Source organism: Orbicella faveolata, unplaced genomic scaffold, assembly GCF_042242905.1.
Source record: "Orbicella faveolata isolate gen_17 unplaced genomic scaffold, um_ofav_v1 contig_15, whole genome shotgun sequence".
NCBI lineage: Eukaryota > Metazoa > Cnidaria > Anthozoa > Scleractinia > Merulinidae > Orbicella > Orbicella faveolata.
Window position 1 is genome coordinate 4,122,816 of NW_028301542.1, and position 20,428 is coordinate 4,143,243.

The 20,428-nt window shown below is 39.7% G+C and overlaps 4 protein-coding genes across 4 annotated transcripts; 3 read left to right on the forward strand and 1 right to left on the reverse strand.

Moving 5' to 3' along the window:
• The first annotated feature begins 47 nt into the window (after nt 1–47).
• Nucleotides 48–7,355, forward strand: LOC110064899 (uncharacterized). The gene is made up of 3 exons (XM_020772004.2): nt 48–704; nt 3,509–4,228; nt 5,269–7,355. The coding sequence occupies exons 1-3, from the start codon at nt 212–214 to the stop codon at nt 5,523–5,525; spliced, it is 1,470 nt and encodes a 489-aa protein (XP_020627663.1). The 5' UTR covers nt 48–211; the 3' UTR covers nt 5,526–7,355.
• Nucleotides 7,356–7,661: 306 nt separating this feature from the next.
• LOC110064904 (dynein axonemal assembly factor 19-like) lies at nt 7,662–10,248 on the reverse strand. The gene is made up of 2 exons (XM_020772009.2): nt 9,962–10,248; nt 7,662–9,223 (listed from the first exon to the last, which is right to left on the reverse strand). The coding sequence occupies exons 1-2, from the start codon at nt 10,155–10,157 to the stop codon at nt 8,712–8,714; spliced, it is 708 nt and encodes a 235-aa protein (XP_020627668.2). The 5' UTR covers nt 10,158–10,248; the 3' UTR covers nt 7,662–8,711.
• Nucleotides 10,249–13,858: 3,610 nt separating this feature from the next.
• Nucleotides 13,859–16,200, forward strand: LOC110064864 (uncharacterized). The gene has a single exon (XM_020771969.2). The coding sequence runs from the start codon at nt 14,371–14,373 to the stop codon at nt 15,310–15,312; it is 942 nt and encodes a 313-aa protein (XP_020627628.2). The 5' UTR covers nt 13,859–14,370; the 3' UTR covers nt 15,313–16,200.
• A 2,102-nt stretch (nt 16,201–18,302) lies between these two features.
• Nucleotides 18,303–20,130, forward strand: LOC149113195 (uncharacterized). Its single transcript, XM_089288036.1, has one exon. The coding sequence runs from the start codon at nt 18,659–18,661 to the stop codon at nt 19,940–19,942; it is 1,284 nt and encodes a 427-aa protein (XP_089144162.1). The 5' UTR covers nt 18,303–18,658; the 3' UTR covers nt 19,943–20,130.
• The last annotated feature ends 298 nt before the right edge of the window (nt 20,131–20,428 follow it).

Genomic DNA, 20,428 nt, shown 5'->3' on the forward strand with positions numbered 1-20,428 from the left:
CGGCATTCCAAGGACGCATGCGCTGTCACTAGGTGCTCAAATGACGTAGAAAATCCGAATTTTCTATCACGGGCGTCCATATTGTTGTGTTATTGCCAAGTTATGGTAGTCTAGAAGGAAAAAAAAAACAGTTGGAACTGAAAGTCCCAGTTGTGGAAGAAAACAAGATTGAGTTGTTTGCGTTAGGAAACCTTCTCAGTGCTGGCACGAGATGCGTTCGAAAGGCTTCCATCGAATCTGTTTACTCAGCATTTTAGTGGCTTTCTTCTGGTGCGTTTCCACCGCGGAGGAGGAATACACATGTCCGTACAGTATTCACGTGAATAAAGGACAGATTATCAAGGCAAGGGAATCTGTGAGTAACGGTGCAAAGTTCCTGAAACATTCATATGTTAAAGACGCTAAAGAATGTTACAAGTTGTGTTGCGAGCGGAAAAACTGCGACCTGGCGCAAATGCAATACAAGAATTCTACGGTTGGCTTCTTCCCGCAAATAGAGAAAATTTGTTACATGTTTCACTGCGGCAAACCAAGTAAATGTCATTTTGGAGAACACGATCACTACGCCACGATAGCTTATGACAGACCAGATGAAGAATTGACGCATTTAGACACCAATCAGGACGAGACTCCGTCAGTGAAAGTTGGCAAAGCAAAATGGAATTCGGCTAAGGAGTCGCAATACAAACCGTCTGTTACCGAAGGTAAGAACCGTATAAATTAAAACGCAAAAGGCTTATTTCTCTTTTTAAATATATATTAAATCCTCATATTGTATGTTAGCGTGAAGAAACTGGTAAAAAAAAAATCTATTCCACTGAGTTTATACAATGAAGGTGATCACAAGCATTGCAATTATATCGTAACGCTATAAATCTCTTTTTGAACCGAACGTTTTATACAATTTAGCGATCGTTTGTTCCAAAAGGACATTCTGACCAGTGACAAGTGAACACATATTTCCTTTCTAACGATTTCTTTGGGAAACTTCCTCGTTCCAATTAAATTGATATACCACACTCTGATTTATCCTTCGTCAAAATACTATCATATTACACACCCTTCAGGCGATGTAAGTCAACGAATATTCAAATAAGACAAGGTTTCCAAAATTGTTGTTTACACAATCTTCGTAATTTTTTAAATCCTCCTAAGTTACAATGGCGAGAGATCATTTTAAATCAATTTTGAATTTCAGAGGAGCAAAATATTAACATTGAACAGTATGGTTAGCTAAGAGATCATTATTCCTAAGTTCTGATTTTTGCCTTGCATAAGATAGTTGAATTTCATAAGGACAACTTTAAATTTAATTTTAGCTTTGGCACAAAACTTATTTAGGCCTGATGAATAATAAAATATAATATATAAAGTACAAATTTGCTTACCAGCCAAGTCCTCCATATTGAGGATGCTGGCCACTCTTTCAAATTAATAGTTAAAACTAAACTATAAATAACCTTTTTACGATGCCCCCCCCCCCCCCCCCAACCTCCAGACCTTAACGTGCACCTAACCCCCAAATTTTTTTCGCTAAAACGAATCTATACATTATTTGAAGGAATTGGGGCGAAGAAATTTTTGAATTTGGTTGAATCCTCGATTTTCTATGCCCTTTCAAAGTCGCGCTTGAAGTGTTTCACGACCGCATTTTAGGTAGTCTGGGGCGGCGGTACCTGATGACGTCTACCCAGGAACCAAACACAATAGCGCCTCAGTCAACTCTCTGTATTTGCTCAAGAAAATGGAACGCAAAACTAATCGTTCTGATGTATTTTGGGACTAAAACGTCCAAGTTTTGTCTCAGAATCATTTCTTTTTCGTCACTGGAGTCAGAGTTAAGTTTCGATTCGGAAGACTCTGAAATAAACTTCGATCAAGCATGTTCGACAACTGTGAACTCACTGCTTAGAGCTTTGAGGGCAATTTACAATATTTCAAGCGACAAAGGGGAAGACTTCTTTGCGGACGAGCTGCTTGTATATTAGGAATGGAAATCTAGATACGAAGTGGAGGAGCAGGCAAACGAAAAGCAGGAAAGAAAACTCAAGGACTGCTTTGGATGGTAATTTCGTCAACTAAACATAAGATTCCCAAGTGTGTTTATAGCCCGTTTACATTTGTCCTTAGCAAGAATGTATTTTGTCAAGGTGTGATTGTTCTGTTAAATCCAGTTTGTGTTTTACTTTCAGTTGAATGCTTCATGTTTATAAGAGCGACGTATGTGTTGCAGTTTTCGAGACTTGATGACCTCCAAAACATTGGCTTTGATCGATTGAAAATCGTATTGTTTGGACCTGTATTTTTGAAGCTGCGGGAAGCAAGGCGGAAGGAAACATTTCATACAATTACCGATTTTACATTGTCACATGTTTTAAGTCATAACTCCAAATAACCAATGCAAATTGTTCTCAAAGTTTGCAGTGAAATTCGTCGGATAAGCAAAAAGGATGTGTTCCCTAAGCGGTCCGGAGGTAATGTTACGCGGTCATATTTTCAATGCTATTGCACAGAATCTTTGTCGCACTGCTGATTTCCAAACCTTCGAAAAACTCTGTGAGTCTAACAGTTTTGTTATCATGTAATTCTAAAGGATTAATCTTCGACTTTCATCTAAATCGAAAGAGAAATAAGTGTTGGTTAGCGGCGTACAGTTGCAATCTATTTACATATCAGTATAACGCTTCTTGATCATGATCAGATTACACAACTTTGCTGGTTATGTTATAAATACTGCGCGATTGGAAGATATAGGTTGTCGGTAGTATTTCTACAAATTGCTGGTTAGCTTTAGGCAGAAAATTTATGAAAATAGTGTTCGAAAGTCTGCAGAACAAATTCCAGTGGGTTCTTCAATGTTTCTCACAGATTCAGTTCGCTTGTTTCAGTTCGACAAAATCAACCATCGTTTACGTCTTTATTGCACCATTAGCCGATCATCGTCAGTAAATTGTACAGTATATCTTTCTTTAAATCTGGAATATTGCTGCAACAGCCGATAGCACCTCTGGAAGGCATTTCTGTGCACTTTTTGAATGTGTATTGCACCATCCTGGAGGAAATGAGAGGACATGAGATATCCAACCTTCCTGGGTAGACATCATAAGAGCCGCTGGACCCATTCTCCTCAAACTTGGTCGTGAAACAAAATGGTGGTGTTTTGGAGCTATTTTCGAGATTTCGTCGGGGCACAGAAAATCGAGGATTTAACGGAATCCAAAAATTTTTTCGCAGAACTATTTCAAATAACAAGTAGATTCGTTTTAGTGAAAAAAATTTGGGGGGTTAGGTGCACTTTAAGATACCGTATAGAATAAAGCCTGAAGCATAATTGAGTGACATCATTAGACAAGATACTGTACAGTGCCATGTTCTGTTCAAAGAATTGATGTGAGGAGGTTGAATGCTTTTTTTGTGAGGTAGGCCACTGAAGGCCTTACAGCCACAACTGCATCAGAAAAGTAATTAAACTAATTGTAACCCTTGGCTATATTTGCATACCTACCAGGCGATGATGAAGAAAAAGATATTGGAGTTAAACCTGACAAACCATCCTTCAGACAACATGTTAAGGAACAGGAACATAATCAAGAAGACAAAGATTTAAGTAGTTCTTGGAAATCTAGAAACGAAGAAGAAAATGCCGAGCATTCAAAGGCAGTTAAAGAGTTCGGAGAACCTTCAAAGACTGTGGAGGAAGAAAAATTTTCAGAAAAGTCTAAAGAATCTGAAAAACCATCCTACCAAGAAGTGTTTAAGGAGCATCTTGAAATGCCCACAGAATATGTGCAAGTTAAGACCAAACAACCAATTACGGTACATGTACAAAAAGTCACGCATAAACAGACAGTTCCAAAGCCCAGACAAGAAGATCTAGATAAATCAGATGCTGATCTGGAACGAAAGCTTGAGGAACTTACACCATCAAACAATCACCATCAAGAACCAGTTGGGCATGCCGTGAAAGTGATACCCACCAAAAAACCAACCACATTTCATCACTGGAGACAATTTGTGGACAACAACCCTGATTTTCCTTATACGATTCCGATGGAGGTCAAGGAAACAACTGTAAAACCAACAACAAAGAAATGGCATAAGCCAAGTACACAACGTAGAACCACAACAAAAATGACAACAATGAAACAACCAGTTAGAACAGAACCGCCCAAGATAACTGAGAAGCCAACGACAAAGACACCCGCGACACAGAAACCAATGATTCATGGTATGCTGCAAAATAGTCTTTTCAATTTTTACCCCAACTCTATGCTATTGTTTTGATTCTCTCTCTTCATTCCCATTTTTCATATCAGAGATGAATTGTATGAACACAAGCACAGTTTCTAACAAAATTACCATAGTAGGTTAAGTGACGGGGTGTGCGGAATGAAGCCCTAAGTGACTTTTAGAAAATTTTGAGGTAACTAGCATTGAAATACCTCCCAGCAATTTTCACAGTTCACTCTAGTTTTAGTTATTGTCTAAAAGGAACTTGTAATTACTACTAGTTCTTTATAGACAATATTAAAGACAAGAGTAAACTGTGAAAATTGCTGGAAGTTATTTCAATGCTGGTTACCTCAACATGTTCCAAAAGTCACTTATCTAGGGCTTTATTCCATTCCTTCAAGTGTCTATATGGCCAAAAGGGTTTCTCTTGTTTTGGTATATGTATCTCTATTACATGTAAAAAAGCATTCTAACAGAAAAATTTGGATTCTGTTTAAAACACAAAATGGCACTGCAGTAAGCCTAAATGCATGTAGTGTTCCAGTTAGCCTATACAGTGCTCAGGTTAGCCTAAATATCACTGACTTGTCAGACAGCAGTTTGCTCTCAATAATAGTAAATGTTAACCCTTCCAGACACCCATATCCCACTGTCATTGACTCTTACTGTAGTGCCATTTTGTCATCTCATGTTTTAAACAAGCCCCCATATCAAATTGCCCCAAAACCTCCTATTAAAATATAAAGGGGCTCAGTCACAGTTTGCGCATATTGATAAGTTTAGTCTCAATTTTTCAAATTCACATTTTTAATCCATGGTAATCTTCTCCATCCTTAGCCATCCTTGTTCCTTTATGGTTTATCATTATCTCTTTGGTGTTTTTCTATCTTATTGAACTGTTATTTTGAGGTTTCCTACCATTTAAAGATAATTTTGTATGTGGCCAAAATAACTCAAAATACCATGGCTGAGCTCCGTTAACTAATGGGTAAAGTAACTCTCTGTATTGTCTGTTTTGTTGTTTTGTTTTTTCAGAAGCACCAAATAGCAAGCTTCCAATGCTGGAAGTCCCAATACAGAGCAAGAACATTTCAGATGTGGTTGTCATTGAAACTCACAGACTGAAGATTATAGAGAACAAGGCTGTCCTTCCTCTTGCGATATTCCTTGTACTAGCTATTCTACTTTTGTTTGTTGTGGCGCTGCGGCTCCGAATTGTGAAGAGCAAGTTAAAGAGACGGCCATTTGCTACGGATGATGCTGATTACCTGATCAATGGGATGTACTTGTAACATCCATAGTGACTCACTGTACAAGCTTTAAATTATGAATAAGTTAGTCCTCTGTGAACTAGCAGAGTTTAAACTTGGGTATCAGAATATTTAACTTGTCCACACAATTACATCACCCTGTATTTCATTAATGATCATGTGACCATATAAAACACATTTGGCATTTGATTATTTTTAAGAAACAAGTTATGGCTTGTTATACATTCAGTTAAACAAGACTTTTACTAGTTGGTTTCCATCAGTGCTAATAGCTGAGTTGACTAATTTGCCAGATATAGTTCATCTGTCAGGTGAATGGGACCTTGAAGGAGCTCAGATCAGTATTTTTGCCACATAGTAAGGATGGAGAAGATTGATGTGGTTTACAGATAACGAACTTGAACAATTTAGGCTAAACTTTTCAAGATGTGCAAACCGTGAGGTAGCTCCTTTAAAACTTGCAATGTTCAATCACTATCAGGCCATGGAGTCAGGAACTTTCAAGGTTTAGTTTGTAACCTGTTCTTAACGGTTCCTTTTTGGGAGATTACACAACTTCATATATAAATTGCATGCATAGTGATTCAACTACAGTATATTACTATCAATTTTTTCTTCAACTTTTCAAAGAAAGACGGATTGAGAAGTTGAAGAAATTTAGACTTATCACCTCATTTAAGCACCCTTAATTTACCTACCTTCTCGTGTTAGTTAATTTAACATAATTCATTTAAAATGTTCCACCTGAGGATAACATTAGTTATTTAAGGTTGGAGTGCATAATCTTAAGTTAAAGCAGTAGTTTGCAAGAAGTTTAAAAATTAATGATAAAGCAAATTACCCACAAGATTGATGTAAGCAATGCCTAGAAAAGTAATCTTGCAGTCCAAGTTATTTAGGATGTTTAATAATTATTATGCCAATGTAGTAATACTATTGCTGAAATACTGACAGGGCTGTTGAAATATTTCGAGGAGTGTTCAGCACTTAACTTCAGTAGGGAATGCTAATGCTCTGAGCTTTGTTGTGAGAACCGTCTTCATAATTTAAGCATTTTTGGATTCTGTTTCAGAGAAATGGAAAGTTAGCGAGAGCCTTCTCTTCTCAAATTCACTATAAAAACACAGTATCAGACTTGCCACAAACTATTTTTTCACAAGTGGTTGTCAATTCCTTTCATTGTATAAAAACTGATTCTTGTTAAAAATTCAAAGTCCTCAGTTTTAGTCATTGTCTTTGATGCTGAAATGAACATGTCAAATAACACAAGACTAGTTCTGTTCAGACTGAACATTTCAGTGACCTTTTCTGAGTGAAGAAAGTAATGTTTTTTTTTTTTGGCATGTGACAAAGTTGGAGCATAAGCAAGGAAATAAAAGATGAATGCACAAAATATTGTTGTTGCAAATGTCCATTCTTTGAACGTAAAATAAATTATCCATGTTGGAAATTTTGCTTTAAGTAAAATGAATACTTTCTTGGCAAAATAATCTGATCCAGCACTTCAATCTCGTGACTTATCAAGTGGTATGTGCAAATAACTTAGAAATTCTAACCACTGGGTTTTTAAAAAATCAGGTTAAGATGTAAATATAGTCATACGTCACTGTAAATTGTGATTTCTGTGATTTACTTTCTTGGTAGAATTCAGTGTTATTTGTTAGTTATTAATGTCCTAAAGAAAGAGGTTTCCATTTATGTATTGTAATAACAAATGAGAATTACATGTAACAGTGTTAATAATAATTCTCACTTGTTAGACTAGTCATAACATTAGACAACTTTAGTTACATATTCATTGTGCATTTTGGTGTGGGAGAACTGTGAATTAAAAGGTGCTGTAGTAATTTACATGTATTTGAATTTGTTTTCTATAATGACATCGTAAGACATCATGAAAGAGACCTCTTTAGATGATGGGATAACTCTAGTGACAATCAGAGAAGACCTTCAACGAATGTCAGCCATTCAGAGTACTTTAGCTTTGCACGTCCAATGGCTGAAGTGAAACACATGTTTCAGAAGATTTAACAGGATTGGCTGATAAAACAATCGAACAAGCAACAGAAACAATGAACCTGACTCTTACAACAACAGAGGCGTGAAACAAGGGGCAAATGAAATTACAGGTTCTAAAGAGATGTGTGGCTTCTGAGATTTTTCCAACCTACTCTAATAGGTGAACTCTTTATTGCATTTCAAGATGTGGTAATAAATCTCTTATTAACCAGGCTTGTTTGGGACCATACTAGTGAGTGGGACAACATCAGTCCTTGGTCTTTTCTGCAGCTCTTATTTCCCTCGATATGTACTGTCAAAACTTGGGGCTATTATCTTTCCAATATGGCATCTTCACTTGGTTTATAAGATATACAGTTGAAACTCTCCTTGCAATCACTCTTGTAAGTGACCAGCTCAACCTATGACAACCACTGTGAAATCCCCATTTGAATTACACTCCAAATCTGTTATACGTTTGCACACACTCATAAGAGACCACAACCACATTTGGGAATGACAAACTGATCTTTCCCTCGGCCCTGACACATGGTGCAGCATTTTGTGCAATATTTTGTGGATTATTGTCCACTGGTTAAGACAGCAATAGTAAGGTGAACAATTTCCGTCGTGAACGATTTAGGCTAGCCCTTGGAAGCAAATTGCCTGCAATGTTGCACTGTGCGTTCAAGCCTTGGGCAACCACTCAAATATTCTGATTGAGGTATTAATGAACAATAAAACTATGCACTATTTGATAAATGTATTGTATTGCTGTAGCATTACCTAATGTTTGTTGATGAAGATCTTGAATTAAAAGGTGATTTAAGACTGGAGAAAGAATAAAGGTAGGGTACAGCATACTACTGCGTTAAGTCTGCATAAGAGCCAATGGCACTTATCTCCAGTTTCTGCAGCATTAAGTTACTAGGGGTATTTCTACTCCCTCCTGGATGGGGTGATAGTGATAGTCCATCCCAGGGTTATCTTGCAGCATAAAATTCCCTGGTACCCATTTATACCTGTACACCTAGGTGGAGACAGGCACTGTCTCTGGGCAGGGTTTGAACCTGAACCACTCAATCCAGAGGTGAGCACACCAACCATGAGGCCAACCGTGGCTCCCAGAAAGAGTAACTAGATGTTTCAACTATAGTGTACAAACAGTATATCATTGTCCCAGCAAGACTAGGAAATCAACTAGTCTGGTCAACCTATCACACCATAAGTTCTCCCCAGTTCCTGAATCAACTCCACATTAACTTTTCTTTCTCCTTCACTTGCTCTGTCTTCTGATTCTGATCCACAGATATTAGCCTCCAGTTGTTTGAAAAGCTTTGATGCCACAACTTTCTCTTCCTCGCCAAGAAACTTTAGAGAAAGGTCAAACCTATTTGTTCTTGAGAGTTGCTGGAGAATGTCAAAAACTTTGTTTGTGTCTTTTTCATCCAAGCAGTTGTGAAGAATAACAAGAAATTCTCCCAAATGTCCCATGCTTATCTCTGCTTTGAAAATAGTTCTTAGTCCCTGGCCACCAATCCCAAGCAAAAGTTGATATTTTTCTAATTCTGTTTTACACTGACGTTTCCAAACCTTGGTAAACTCATGGGTAGTCTGAGGCATTTTTGAGACAGAGGGCAGTGGTAAATTAGAGTTTGTTGACGTTGTTTGTGATTTACTATGGGCATGAGGATTCCAAGGTTGTTTGCGAGACTTTTCACCTGTTAAGAAAATAATAATATTGATCAAAATTTGTCAAACTTTGCAAAAGAGTACATAAAAATGAAATTGTGATTCTGGATGGCCCAGTGGGAAAACGGGACCACTGCTGCACAAGTTTCATTTCTTCAAGAAGTTTAAGCTTTAGCTGCTTACAAGTGGACTACTTCATAAAGTTGTGTTCCGATAACATCATGATGACAGAATTTAATGTTTCCAGCAATTTTTTGTAAAATTTGGAAAAGAACCTATTGTTTGAAGTAGTCCTTTCATGGCTAAATAATTTCTAAGGACCGATGGAAATTTCTGTACCATTTGTTCTCTTCGTTTATCTCATATTTAGTCTAAAGTTAAAGAAAAAAAATAACCAAAAACGGAATTATAAATGATAATGGCAAGTCTCATCTCCTTCAGTTGGTTTGCTGAGTTTTGGAAAAACACTTTAGTTGCCATGATTCAAATGTCATCCCACCTGACTCTTTCAGAAAAAAAAGAATGAACACTCCAGTTCATTCCATACCGTTTCAAACCAAAATTTCCAGAATTTTGACTAAATCATGAAAGGCACCTGACCCTGCCATTAAGGCCAATCATTTTCCAAGAACCAATCAGCTAACAGAGTCTGGTGTATATAAATGTTGTCAGTAGAAAGCTTCTTTTCCACCAAATGTTCTTTATAGCGAGATCGATAGCTTGACAGTGTTCTATACCTAGTTTCCTCGTTCGTTTTTTTCACTCACCGGTGATATCTTTTCGTTCCAGAGGTCTCAAGTGAGCCGCGCTGACAATATCCCGAAATTCCTCATAGCTTGCTACTCGCTGTTCCACAGCGCGAAATTTCGCGTCGTTCTCCCGAACATACTTAGCGTCCGCTTCAACAGCTAAAGCAAGCTCCTTTTCAAGTTTACGGAAGTCAATTCCTTCATCGTCATTCATAATTCTAAACGTAAGGGAGAACTTGACTGTGGCTGACAACAGAGTGCTTGTTTTCGTTCGGCACACACTGTAACTAACCAATATGAGCGCGGAGACTGGGTTCCAAAGAAGAGTGTGTTCGTTTCCAGTCCTACTGTCGGGTGGAGATAGAAACCTCTCCACTCCGGTTAGGGCCCAGGGACCCGTTTCTCGAAAGCCCCGGAAACTTTTCGGGCCCGTAAAGCCATTTTTAGTCCATCTGTTTCTAAAAACGGAGAAATGTATACGCCTGAAACTTCTTGTATGAAGGGAACTTTTCTTCATCTTAAGAATATGTGAATAAAACAGCTCTGTAATCGTAAGGTTCGAGATTTTGCTATGGCTTTACGGGCCCGAAAAGTTTCCGGGGCTTTCGAGAAACGGGCCCCAGGGCGGGTTCCCTTCAAATTTACTTGATAGCGATCGTGAAAGAGTACCTTTCAATTTTTTGTGGACTTCTTTTTTTTCAAAAATATTGCTGTGACATGGAAACGAAGCTCACGTTAAACTGAACAATTATTTTAAATACGCGTTCTTTATTCACAATATTAATAAATTACTAGCTACATTTTACGGTAAACAGCTTTCCTAAGCATTTTTGGTTAAATGCTTAACTTAATTAACTGATTTGAAAAAGAAAACATACTCAAACTCGAAATAACATAGAGAAACGCACAACACTTTCGAGCATTTTTTTATCCTCGCTGAATAGAATACTTACAAACATTCAAAAACTTCTTTCAAAGGTTCAACTGGCCAAAGAGATGGTAACGTTATCTCAGCAATTCGACAACAGGGCTGACTCCATCTAAAATCAAGGAAATACAGCAAGCATCTATGATGCAGTTCTTTCAAATAATAGTGAAGTGCCGTGGCCACCGAAATCTTCTGATTTATGTGAGAGCGCAGTCAATCTCCCAGCAGAACTGGACGCTTTTCTATACACTCTCCTAGCTGGCAACTCAAAAATCCCAACAGAATATCCTCATCGAGTCCCCCGTGGGGGGGGGGGGGGGGGAGAGAATGGGGGGCCTACTCTCTTAAATGGGATATATATGTATGTGCGGCCCTAAATGGTCATAAATAGGGTATCGATTGTGGTCATTTTGGCCATAAATAGGGTATGGTTTTTGCACTCTTGTCTTGAACTGGATATGTTTTTTAGAAGAAGCTACTTTTTAATCATTATCGATAAGACCATCAACAAAAGCCCTTTCTGGAAAATTATATTTAGGGCAACTGCGCCAGCTGCAACGGTCAAAAACAGGATATCAAATTTTTGGTCAGGTCATAAAAAGGGTAGGTAAAATCGCAGGTTTTTGTCACAAATAGGGTAAGGGTTTTGGGAAGCGGGCCGCACACCCCGACCAAATTTCTCTGGGAGTACCCCCAGGATCGCGTCCTGCACCTTGTCGGCAACTCTTTCGGGCATGCGCAAAACATTTTATGCGGGGTAACTGGGGAAAGACAGAAATCCCCCAAGCAACTGCTACTACCGTACGCAGTAAAAACTTTGCCAACGATGTTGAACTTATACAGATGCTAAGCCGATGTGGGCATGGGATTGCGTTTTCGCAAATTGAGGAAAAAACACTCAGTGCACTTTACCCACACAAAATGGCCTTGACGCCTGATAATGAGGTTCCTTGGCCTGAAAATTTTCAGGTAACGCTTGCATGGGATAATACTGATAGACTGGAAGAGACTCTTTCTAGCGTAGGAACATCTCATTGAGTAAATGGTATTGCCGTCCAAGCCAGGCATTTTGCTCCGAACCTCCTTCCGCCCCCTGGAATTGAGCAAGCGCGGGACAAGGAAAAGAAGCAGATATGGTTCAGTAATCTCGGTCATCTCTCCATACAACGTTGGTGATCGCTGGCGGTCCTTGCGCGAGAGCATTCGTCGAGGTAACAGCTGAAGATATCTTGGCGGAGGCAAGAAAGAAGAATTTGCTTAGGATCCTAAAATGCCATCGCCTGATGTCTAGGTTAGTTACCATGGCAATGTCCAAGGGTAGTTACAAAATTACTGGTTAACCATTGTCATAGCAACTAATTTTGTCGTCAACGCGATCTCTCTTAGTTCATTGATATTAAGATTATACACCTGATTGGAAAAACGTTATCCAAACAAAAGTATGAACCATAAACTGTACAACTTCGTAGAATTATGGGAAGACTGAAAAAGCGTGCATATAATTATGATCATGTACTATACTCCGCTTTAATTCCACAGCCACTTAAGGTATCATGGTAGGCGGATTGACAGTGTTTGGAAATCGCGCTCTTACGCTGGCGCTTTAAAAGAAAACCTCATCAACCTAAACATTTTCTGAAAGTTTAATAGTTATAGAATACAATCATATCTTTGAAATTTTCTAAAAAGTTATTGTCGTAGTAATATTAAAAGAGATACCCAGAAACACTGCTTTGCCTCCGCGCGTAAATTATCTCGTGAATTATCGGAGCGGCGCGACTATCATCGGAAATGTTTTCTCACACATCACCCTCAAAAAGAATGTCGGCGATTTTCCAGATGTGGTTTGGGTTTTTTTCTTCACCCTCCTAAAGTTTGATATTTTCAATGCGGACGTTTCCTCCTACCTAAAGGGCTCTTTATATGATCCCGGTAACCGGGCTGGCTCGGTTACCGGGACGAATTTTGATGTCCGGTTCATGTGGGAAATTTCACCTCGGTCGACCAGGATGAAATTCAAGAGACAAAACCATAATGTTGGGATAAAACTTGTATCGTTCGCGACTATTGTAGCTTTGTGGACTCTTGTGTTTAACTGATAAAGGTAATTATTCGCATACTTCAGAAGTGTAGTTACATGTATACAAGACAGAAATTATGCCATTTTGGCCGCTATGTTGCGAAAGCGAAGCTATTTTGTCAAAAATTAATGTTTCGTCCCGGTCACCAGGGCTGGAGTGTTCATATGGGAAAATTTTCATCCCGGTTACCGAGATCTCGGTCGCAAAAATCGAGATCTCGGTAACCGGGCCAGCCCGGCTTCTCATATGCACAAATCGCAATTTTTACGAAGAAAAGAGTGGCTAGGCGAGATCTCGGAAACCGAGCCAGCCCGGATCGACCGGGCTCATATGAAGAGGTCCTTAGCTGTGTTCACAACTGCGACGAGCATTCATGTCCTTACATCTCAGTTCTCCGCTGTTCAAATATGTGATCTTTCATCGGTATGGTTTACTTGCAAAGAAATTGTCTTGTCCGTGTCAAAATTCACCCCAAAAAGAGACTTATTAAACTAAAGGCCTTTTCTGCCCAGTTTGTCGGCTAAGTTGTGATACGTGCCTTGAACATTAATGATCGGCGTTTTATTGAGTTTCCAAGTGTCATTTCTTGTCACGGGCACTCCTTTTGAACAATTGAACAAAGGCTGATATTGTTTAAAGTAAGATCAGAAAGGTCGACCCTCGTGTGGCTAGTAAGGTCTCCAAATTATATTCTTTCCTCAAAGATTCGTTGATAATCCATTAATTGAGCTGGTCTGTTCTTGTTTGACGGCCTGAGAATAGAGGACCCCACTTGAAGGTCGATGTTTGATCATTGAGCAAACAAATAACTAACAATGCGCGTCTAAATAATTACAAAAAATTAACAATTCTATGGTTACCAGGTCCTGAGTGTATTTTCAAGAGTAATTAAACCAATCCCTTTACGAAAATGTTCCCTTTGTGAAGAAACAGGCTTGAAATTATCCTCAGAGAAAAACGTCTTCTTTCTGTGTCGAAGAGAAGCGTAACTTTGGATTTCGGAACTCGTTCTTAGTGAGGCGAGTATAGCAAAAAAAAAGTAGTCAACTGTTGAAAGCTTAAGGGTAAAGCCATGTAATTAACGGAACAATAAGCAATCTATCATTGGACAGCTCAAGATAAACGATTGTTTTATTGAATACTTCGGCGTTTATGTTTCTGGGTTGTTTTCTTTTATGATTTTACTTCACTCCACTGAAGAAAGTTTGTATACTGAGGCGAAGCGATAAAACGTTGCTAAGTTAGAACGTCTGCTTGGAGGAAGCGTTATCTTGGGTAATACTGCTAAACCTTGTGCAAGCTTAATCCACCAAGTTTCTTTAAGCGTAAGCCAGGGCTTAGATGGAAACTAATTGAATCGGAACATTGGCAAACTGAAAGAGCAAGCCTAGCGCTCCACTTGCGAAGTGAACTGTAGAATGGACAAGGAGCATATCAAAGTGAAACGACTGTATTCAGTGGCTGATTCAAGAAGCTTGGGCGAAGACGAAAGCATTACATCACTGCCTACACCACAGTTCCTCGTCCGAGGAAGAAATAGTGGCGACATAGCCACGTTTTCGTTGGTTCAGACTAAAAAGGGCAAAACCGAAGGGAAGGAAATTAAAGGCAAGATGGCGAGAAACAGTCCTCCGGTCTCGCGACTCAGGTTGCGTTCCAGTTCGGGCCGCGTGTTGAGTGATGGCAAATGCGCTGGAAATGCAAATTTAGAGAGTACAGCTGAAGACTGCACCATTAATAGGTCTCGTAGTGGAAGCGGTTCTATGGTCTTCTCTTCTGTTAAAGACAGGAAAGAGGCCAAATTTTCTAATGCACGAGGCTACCCTATCAATCTGCCTTCGGCGGATCCAATACAAAGTGTTTTAGAAAGACTGCAATTTTGGAACAAAGATGAAGGGATCAAGCAAGACCAGAGACTTCACAGTCGAGCAGTTTCCTTTTCAAATCAGTCTCTCTTGCATTCAGCAATATCACGTGATGACGCCGTGGAGCTTAGCGACCTTATTGACAGTGAGAACCCGGATCTAAATGCCCCGGATGAAGTCGGCATCACACTGCTTCACCGCGCAGCCATCGATGGAAGTTACCGCTGTCTCAATTTTCTTCTCTCTCGAGGCGCTAATGTGGACGTGACGGATTTTGAAGGCTGGACTCCACTCCACGACTCAGTGTTCCATGGGCATATCCGCTGTGCGGTTATTCTTCTTATCTCGGGCGCTGACGTGGAGGCAGAGACAAAGGACTTCCTTAAACCAATAGAAATGGCGGAAGACGAGGAAATGATTTTAGTGGTAGGCAGATCTATGGCATTGAATAAGACTGGACAAAATCCAAATTATGATAAAGAAACTCTGGTTTAAAATCAAGATAATACCTACCTAATGGGTGTCTTATTTTAAGAATGCAGTAACTGAAAATACTAAGAACAATTTGAAGATATCAACGTTTACCTTTCTTTACGGTCGTGAAGCTGAGGGAATTTGAAGATATGTTTTTAGCTTGGCCACTTTGGAAACACGCCAGACAACGCGCGAGGCCTACTCTTTCCTTGCGCGCCCCTTCAAATCATACCCCATCCCATACCTGAGGTGCTCAGCCTGTGTTATCAAGGGACAGTGAGGAAATTTCTGCCTACCGCTAAGCCCTTGCATACGGCTGCTGCGCCCGCAGTTCGAGCGGCAGTCAAAACTGAGCTGTCCTACCCAAACGATAGAATAATATCTTTTTTCTTCGAAGCTAACAAAAATAAAGACAATGCTAAAGTTGCTTTGGTCTCTTCTAATAGTTAACTTGACAATTCCGGGCTTATTTTGACGAGGAACAGCATATTTTGTTCAAAATAACACAACTACTACCTTATCTCGGGACACTCGACGAACTGCGAGCGAGTTGCCCTGCCGGACGCTGGCGACCCATTTTTGGCGGCAAATTGGAAGCTTGGAGACTCAAAATGTTTCATATTTTTCACTTTTTACAATCTGATATGGTTTTTGGAATTGTAAATCCCTTTTCGTGAACATTTAATGCTATCTGCAGTAAGAAAATTTGCCTGATTTCAATGCTATTCCTTTTAACTTACATTGACGTCAGGACAGTAAAGTTTTTCCGGCCTGCTGAACCCTGATTGGTCGATTCAAATTTCAGGCGACCGAGCCGTATGCAAGGCGAATGGGCGTACAGAAAGACGCATTTATAGGAGTCTGTTTGATTAGAACAATAAAAGAAATTTGTGTTACGTCTAAACAAAATGTCTTCTTGTTGTTAGGCCAATGATATGTAATTAACGAACCCTTGCGAAACTTAATGCATATGGGCGAAAATGGTCTGAGCACGTATAATTACAGCAAAACCTTTGTTTGTGTGACAGTAAAGAAAGTTTCATATATGAACGATGAATCGAAAATTTCCTTGCTGTCTAGACAACTTGCTAATCTCCTAAAGAAGTAGGAAATTCCTTGAAAAGCCATTTTTCTTATCTGGTCTCTTAACTTGACATTGTCAATCGGGTGCTAAATAATTAACAATTAGTGGCTAATGAACCAAATTAATATTTAATATACCTTTAATGGTACTAGAACAAAGGACACAAGCGTGCTCACGTGCATTCGAACAAAAAACTGACATCAGTTGTTATGTAACTTGGAAGTTGTCGTCAGGCAGAATGTAAACGGTCTTTAACAGCGGCTCTCCGCACACACTTAGGGCGTGGACATTCTGCAGCGACAGTTTTCCTTGTGTGACATGCCCGTTTTTGCGGAAAAGTTCTTCTGCGGGGACAAAAGTTTGTCCCCACAACATTTTGCATGAAATTCATCATGCATCATGAAGTAGGGACAAAATGACCGCAATTTTCAATGCCGCATCGTGTGCAACTCTTGCAAACTGTTCGGCCCACCACGACACATTTGTACGTCTCAATCCGCTTCGTGTGCACCAGCTTGCGAACTGTTCCTGCCACAAGCCCCTTTGCGTACACGCCAAGGGGCTTGTTCCTGCTTCACGTCCCTGTAACATGTCTGCTAGTGTGTATTAGCGTGTGCCGAGCCGTTAAGTCTTAACAGTAAACCGCAAGCCTGGAAAGTTTATCAGCATTACAATGTTATTATCGACAGGAAATGATTAGAGCAGATAGCTTGTTTTAACATTTGCATGTCAGTGTAATCAGAAGGACCTCAACAACCGCCGCCCACCCCTCACCCCATGGAAGAATCCCTTGTAAAAGAAAAGCTGCCGAGGTGATTGTCAGAAAATTTAAAAGCATTCTCTGAAAGGTACCAGAATCCCGGCCTGTCAATCAAATTTTCCAGAGCATCCCGTCAACCCTTGTCTTTTGAACCTATGCCGCGTAAATTGGTTTTTAGAAAAATATGTAACTCACAAAGGTTCAAAATTGAAAAAAAGTGACCATAATCTTTGCGAAAATATGTAACTCACAAAGGTTCAAGATTGAAAAAAAGTGACAATAACATTTGCAGTTGTTTACGTTTTTCATGAAACTGGGTTACAGTGAAAAACGCCTTAAAAAAAATTACAAAAACAGACATAAATTTCTGGGCTTTAATGAGATTTGAAAATTTGACTTGTCACTGCACGATCAAGCTTAAATCTAAAATATATCATCTCAATTAAGGTGAACAAATTCGTCTGTGTACTTTTGTACCTTGATTTGTATAAAGGTGGAGCTTAAAAGGCCCACGGGCTCGCCATCTCGACTCCAGAGAATAGGCGGCGATATCTGTGAAAAGAAAACGCACTGAAAAAGGAACAGGGGGGCGAAAAGGCGGTTGGAAAGGAAATGGCACTAGTTAACGCGGGAAGATTCGAAGGCCATTCATTCAAGTAAAGCTGTTGATTTGAAAACAGCGGAAACCTCAAAGAGATGTCGAAGGAGTATTTTAAAAGCCACGGTTTTCTCTGAAAGAAAGTCGGCAAGTTAAAACAAAACTTACAATGACCATGTTGTGGAGTTGAACAAAAGTTTTCTTTAAAAGATTTAACAAATTTGCATGAAAGTGGCGATTATGTATAACATGTACCTTTTTCTCATTTGTTTCGCAATTTTAATGCAATTTGGACGCAAGAATTTCGTACAAGTCTGTCTTTTGGCGTCACCTTGAGCAGTTAATGTTCATTTACGAAAGAAGATGAAAAAAGAAATTGTCTGTACACTTTTGTCTTTCTTAACACAACACGTCGTACATTGAAAGGCAAACTTCTTAATTCATTTTTCATAAAAAGGTGGAGTTCTACTCTATTCTCGAACAAATTTCAAGTGGGCGAACAAATTCAGAGAAGAATGACAAAGCAAGATTGTTCGATAGCTACGTTTGAACAATTCGGCGTTCAAAAATTTCGTGATCAATAGCCTTTGATTTAGCGGCATGCAATCTCGCCAGGAACTTTTAAAGTGAACTACTGATTAGTGGTTGCTCAAGGGAATTACGTCAATACTTTAATACCATAACAATGTAGTCTTGGTATTTGTTTGACAAACAAAATATCCACCGGTCGGTCGGTTATATAAGGTCTTTAGACCCGCATGGTAGCCAAATACATTTGAGCGCAAAGTCAATGATCTTTGGAGTTTTCGTTCCCTCAGGCGAGATTGTAGGCGTACACGGAATTATTAACCGTCACAGCTGATCAAAACACAGACAGAAAAGAAAGACTAAGGTGATAAACAGTGTCATTGATACAGATTGTCACATGATGTGGGCCTTACATAGAGCATGTCAAGAGGGCAATTTAATTTTGGTGTCCATTTTGCTGGAGAGAGGTCTGAACGTAAATGCAAAGGACAAACAAGGACGGACTCCACTTCATATCGCCTCGGAGACAGGCGACAAATTGCTGGCGGAGTTGTTATTTCAGCGGGGGGCAGATACCTGTTCCGTGTGCTCTCGCGGGAGTATTCCGTTAGACTGCAGTCGAGATGATGAAATGACCTTGATGCTTGTTCAAATGATGTCACGGACAGGCAAAGCTGAACTAGCTAAAGATAGATTACAATTTGAAGAATTATCTGAAAAAGCCAGGCAGACAGTCGCAAAGGCATTGGACGTGAAAACAACAAGAAAGAAATCTCCTCCAGTACTCTCATCTCAGTTCTTGAACAAACGAACCTTCGCAAACCTTTTTGGAATAAAAGACGCTGTTTCGCGACTTTCGAGCCTCTCTAACGTTTCGGACAGTAGCAGGTGCAGCGAAAGCGAGTCTGGTTTCTCGGAAATGGACAAATCATCCGACAGTACTTCTATGGAGTCTGTTCAAACGAACGAATCCGTTTCAAGTGGTTTCGTGTCAGTCGATGAACTTTCCCCAGAGTCTTTCAACAGGCGCGCGACGACGGCGCTGACGAAACAAGAGTTTGCCGCGCTGAACCGTTCTCCGTTCATGCTGCGCCGAAACCGCGCCGTGTCAGAACCGCCGCCAAAACGGACAATCAAGCGATCGTCAACTTGGAATATCAGCAGCAAAAGCACCAGCACGTTTCCTCGCCCCGCGCTAAGAAGACGCGTTACATTCCCGGCTGACATTATGTTGGACGTAGCGATCAAGAGTGACGATTTCGTCGAAACGTGTCACCTGATTAAGTCAAGAAAAGTCGATTTTAATCGCGTCGGGTGTAATGGTCTCACACCACTCCATCGCGCGGCGATCGAGGGTAGTTACGAATGCCTTCAACTTTTGGTCGATCTAGGAGCAAATGTAAACGTTCGGAGTGTATTAGGTTGGACACCACTGCACGATGCTGTTTTTCACGAACATGTGAGTTGCGCACTGGTTTTAATAAACGCTGGCGCCGATCTAAGCGCTGAAACGGACGACTTCATGACTGTATTGGACATGGTAAAAACTGACCGAATGCTCTCAGCAATTGGTCGAGCTATGATTGTAACAAATAGCGACGGGGATAAAAACAAACTACGTTACTGCAAACAAGAAGTGTTTGAACCTGTGTTCGACCCCGATAGAGAAACCTGTGTGTAATATAAGATAAACATAGTTTTTCGTGCTGTTGCGGAAATCTAAGTGTTCGTTTCTTAATTTCTTCAGCGAACACCGAACTCATTCAGCTGTACAAAAGGTCAACAGCACTTGGCAAAAAGTATATGGCTGATAAACAGTTTGAGATTGTAAAGTAAATATAATTTTGCTAATAAAAGACATCACAATTAGAGAGTTGCTACTATTTACTTTAGTTAGTGAGCTGTGCGATGACTCTGCGATTGAAGTCCAGGCAAAACGAGAAGTTAGCAGGTAAAATTTCGAAGGTCAAAGGTTTGTTAAAGGTTTCACTTGCAACAAGAAGGTCATTGTAAAGATACACAGAGGTCAGTGTCAAACTTTATAGTAAGTTGTTTATTTGCCTGCGTTGTTTGTTTGTCGTATTTATTTAAGCTGTCGAAAGAACAATGCTTAGATGATTGAACCAATTCTAAAAAGCCTATCTGCCCCAAAGCTTTGTTCAAGTTT

Coding starts and splice junctions, on each gene's coding strand:
- LOC110064904 (XM_020772009.2), bottom strand. CDS start 10,157: ATGAATGACGATGAAGGAATTGACTTCCGTAAACTTGAAAAGGAGCTT. Junction 9,224..9,961: donor GGAACGAAAAGATATCACCG/GTGAGTGAAAAA, acceptor TTTTCTTAACAG/GTGAAAAGTCTCGCAAACAA.
- LOC149113195 (XM_089288036.1), top strand. CDS start 18,659: ATGATGTGGGCCTTACATAGAGCATGTCAAGAGGGCAATTTAATTTTG.
- LOC110064864 (XM_020771969.2), top strand. CDS start 14,371: ATGGACAAGGAGCATATCAAAGTGAAACGACTGTATTCAGTGGCTGAT.
- LOC110064899 (XM_020772004.2), top strand. CDS start 212: ATGCGTTCGAAAGGCTTCCATCGAATCTGTTTACTCAGCATTTTAGTG. Junction 705..3,508: donor CAAACCGTCTGTTACCGAAG/GTAAGAACCGTA, acceptor CATACCTACCAG/GCGATGATGAAGAAAAAGAT. Junction 4,229..5,268: donor ACAGAAACCAATGATTCATG/GTATGCTGCAAA, acceptor TTGTTTTTTCAG/AAGCACCAAATAGCAAGCTT.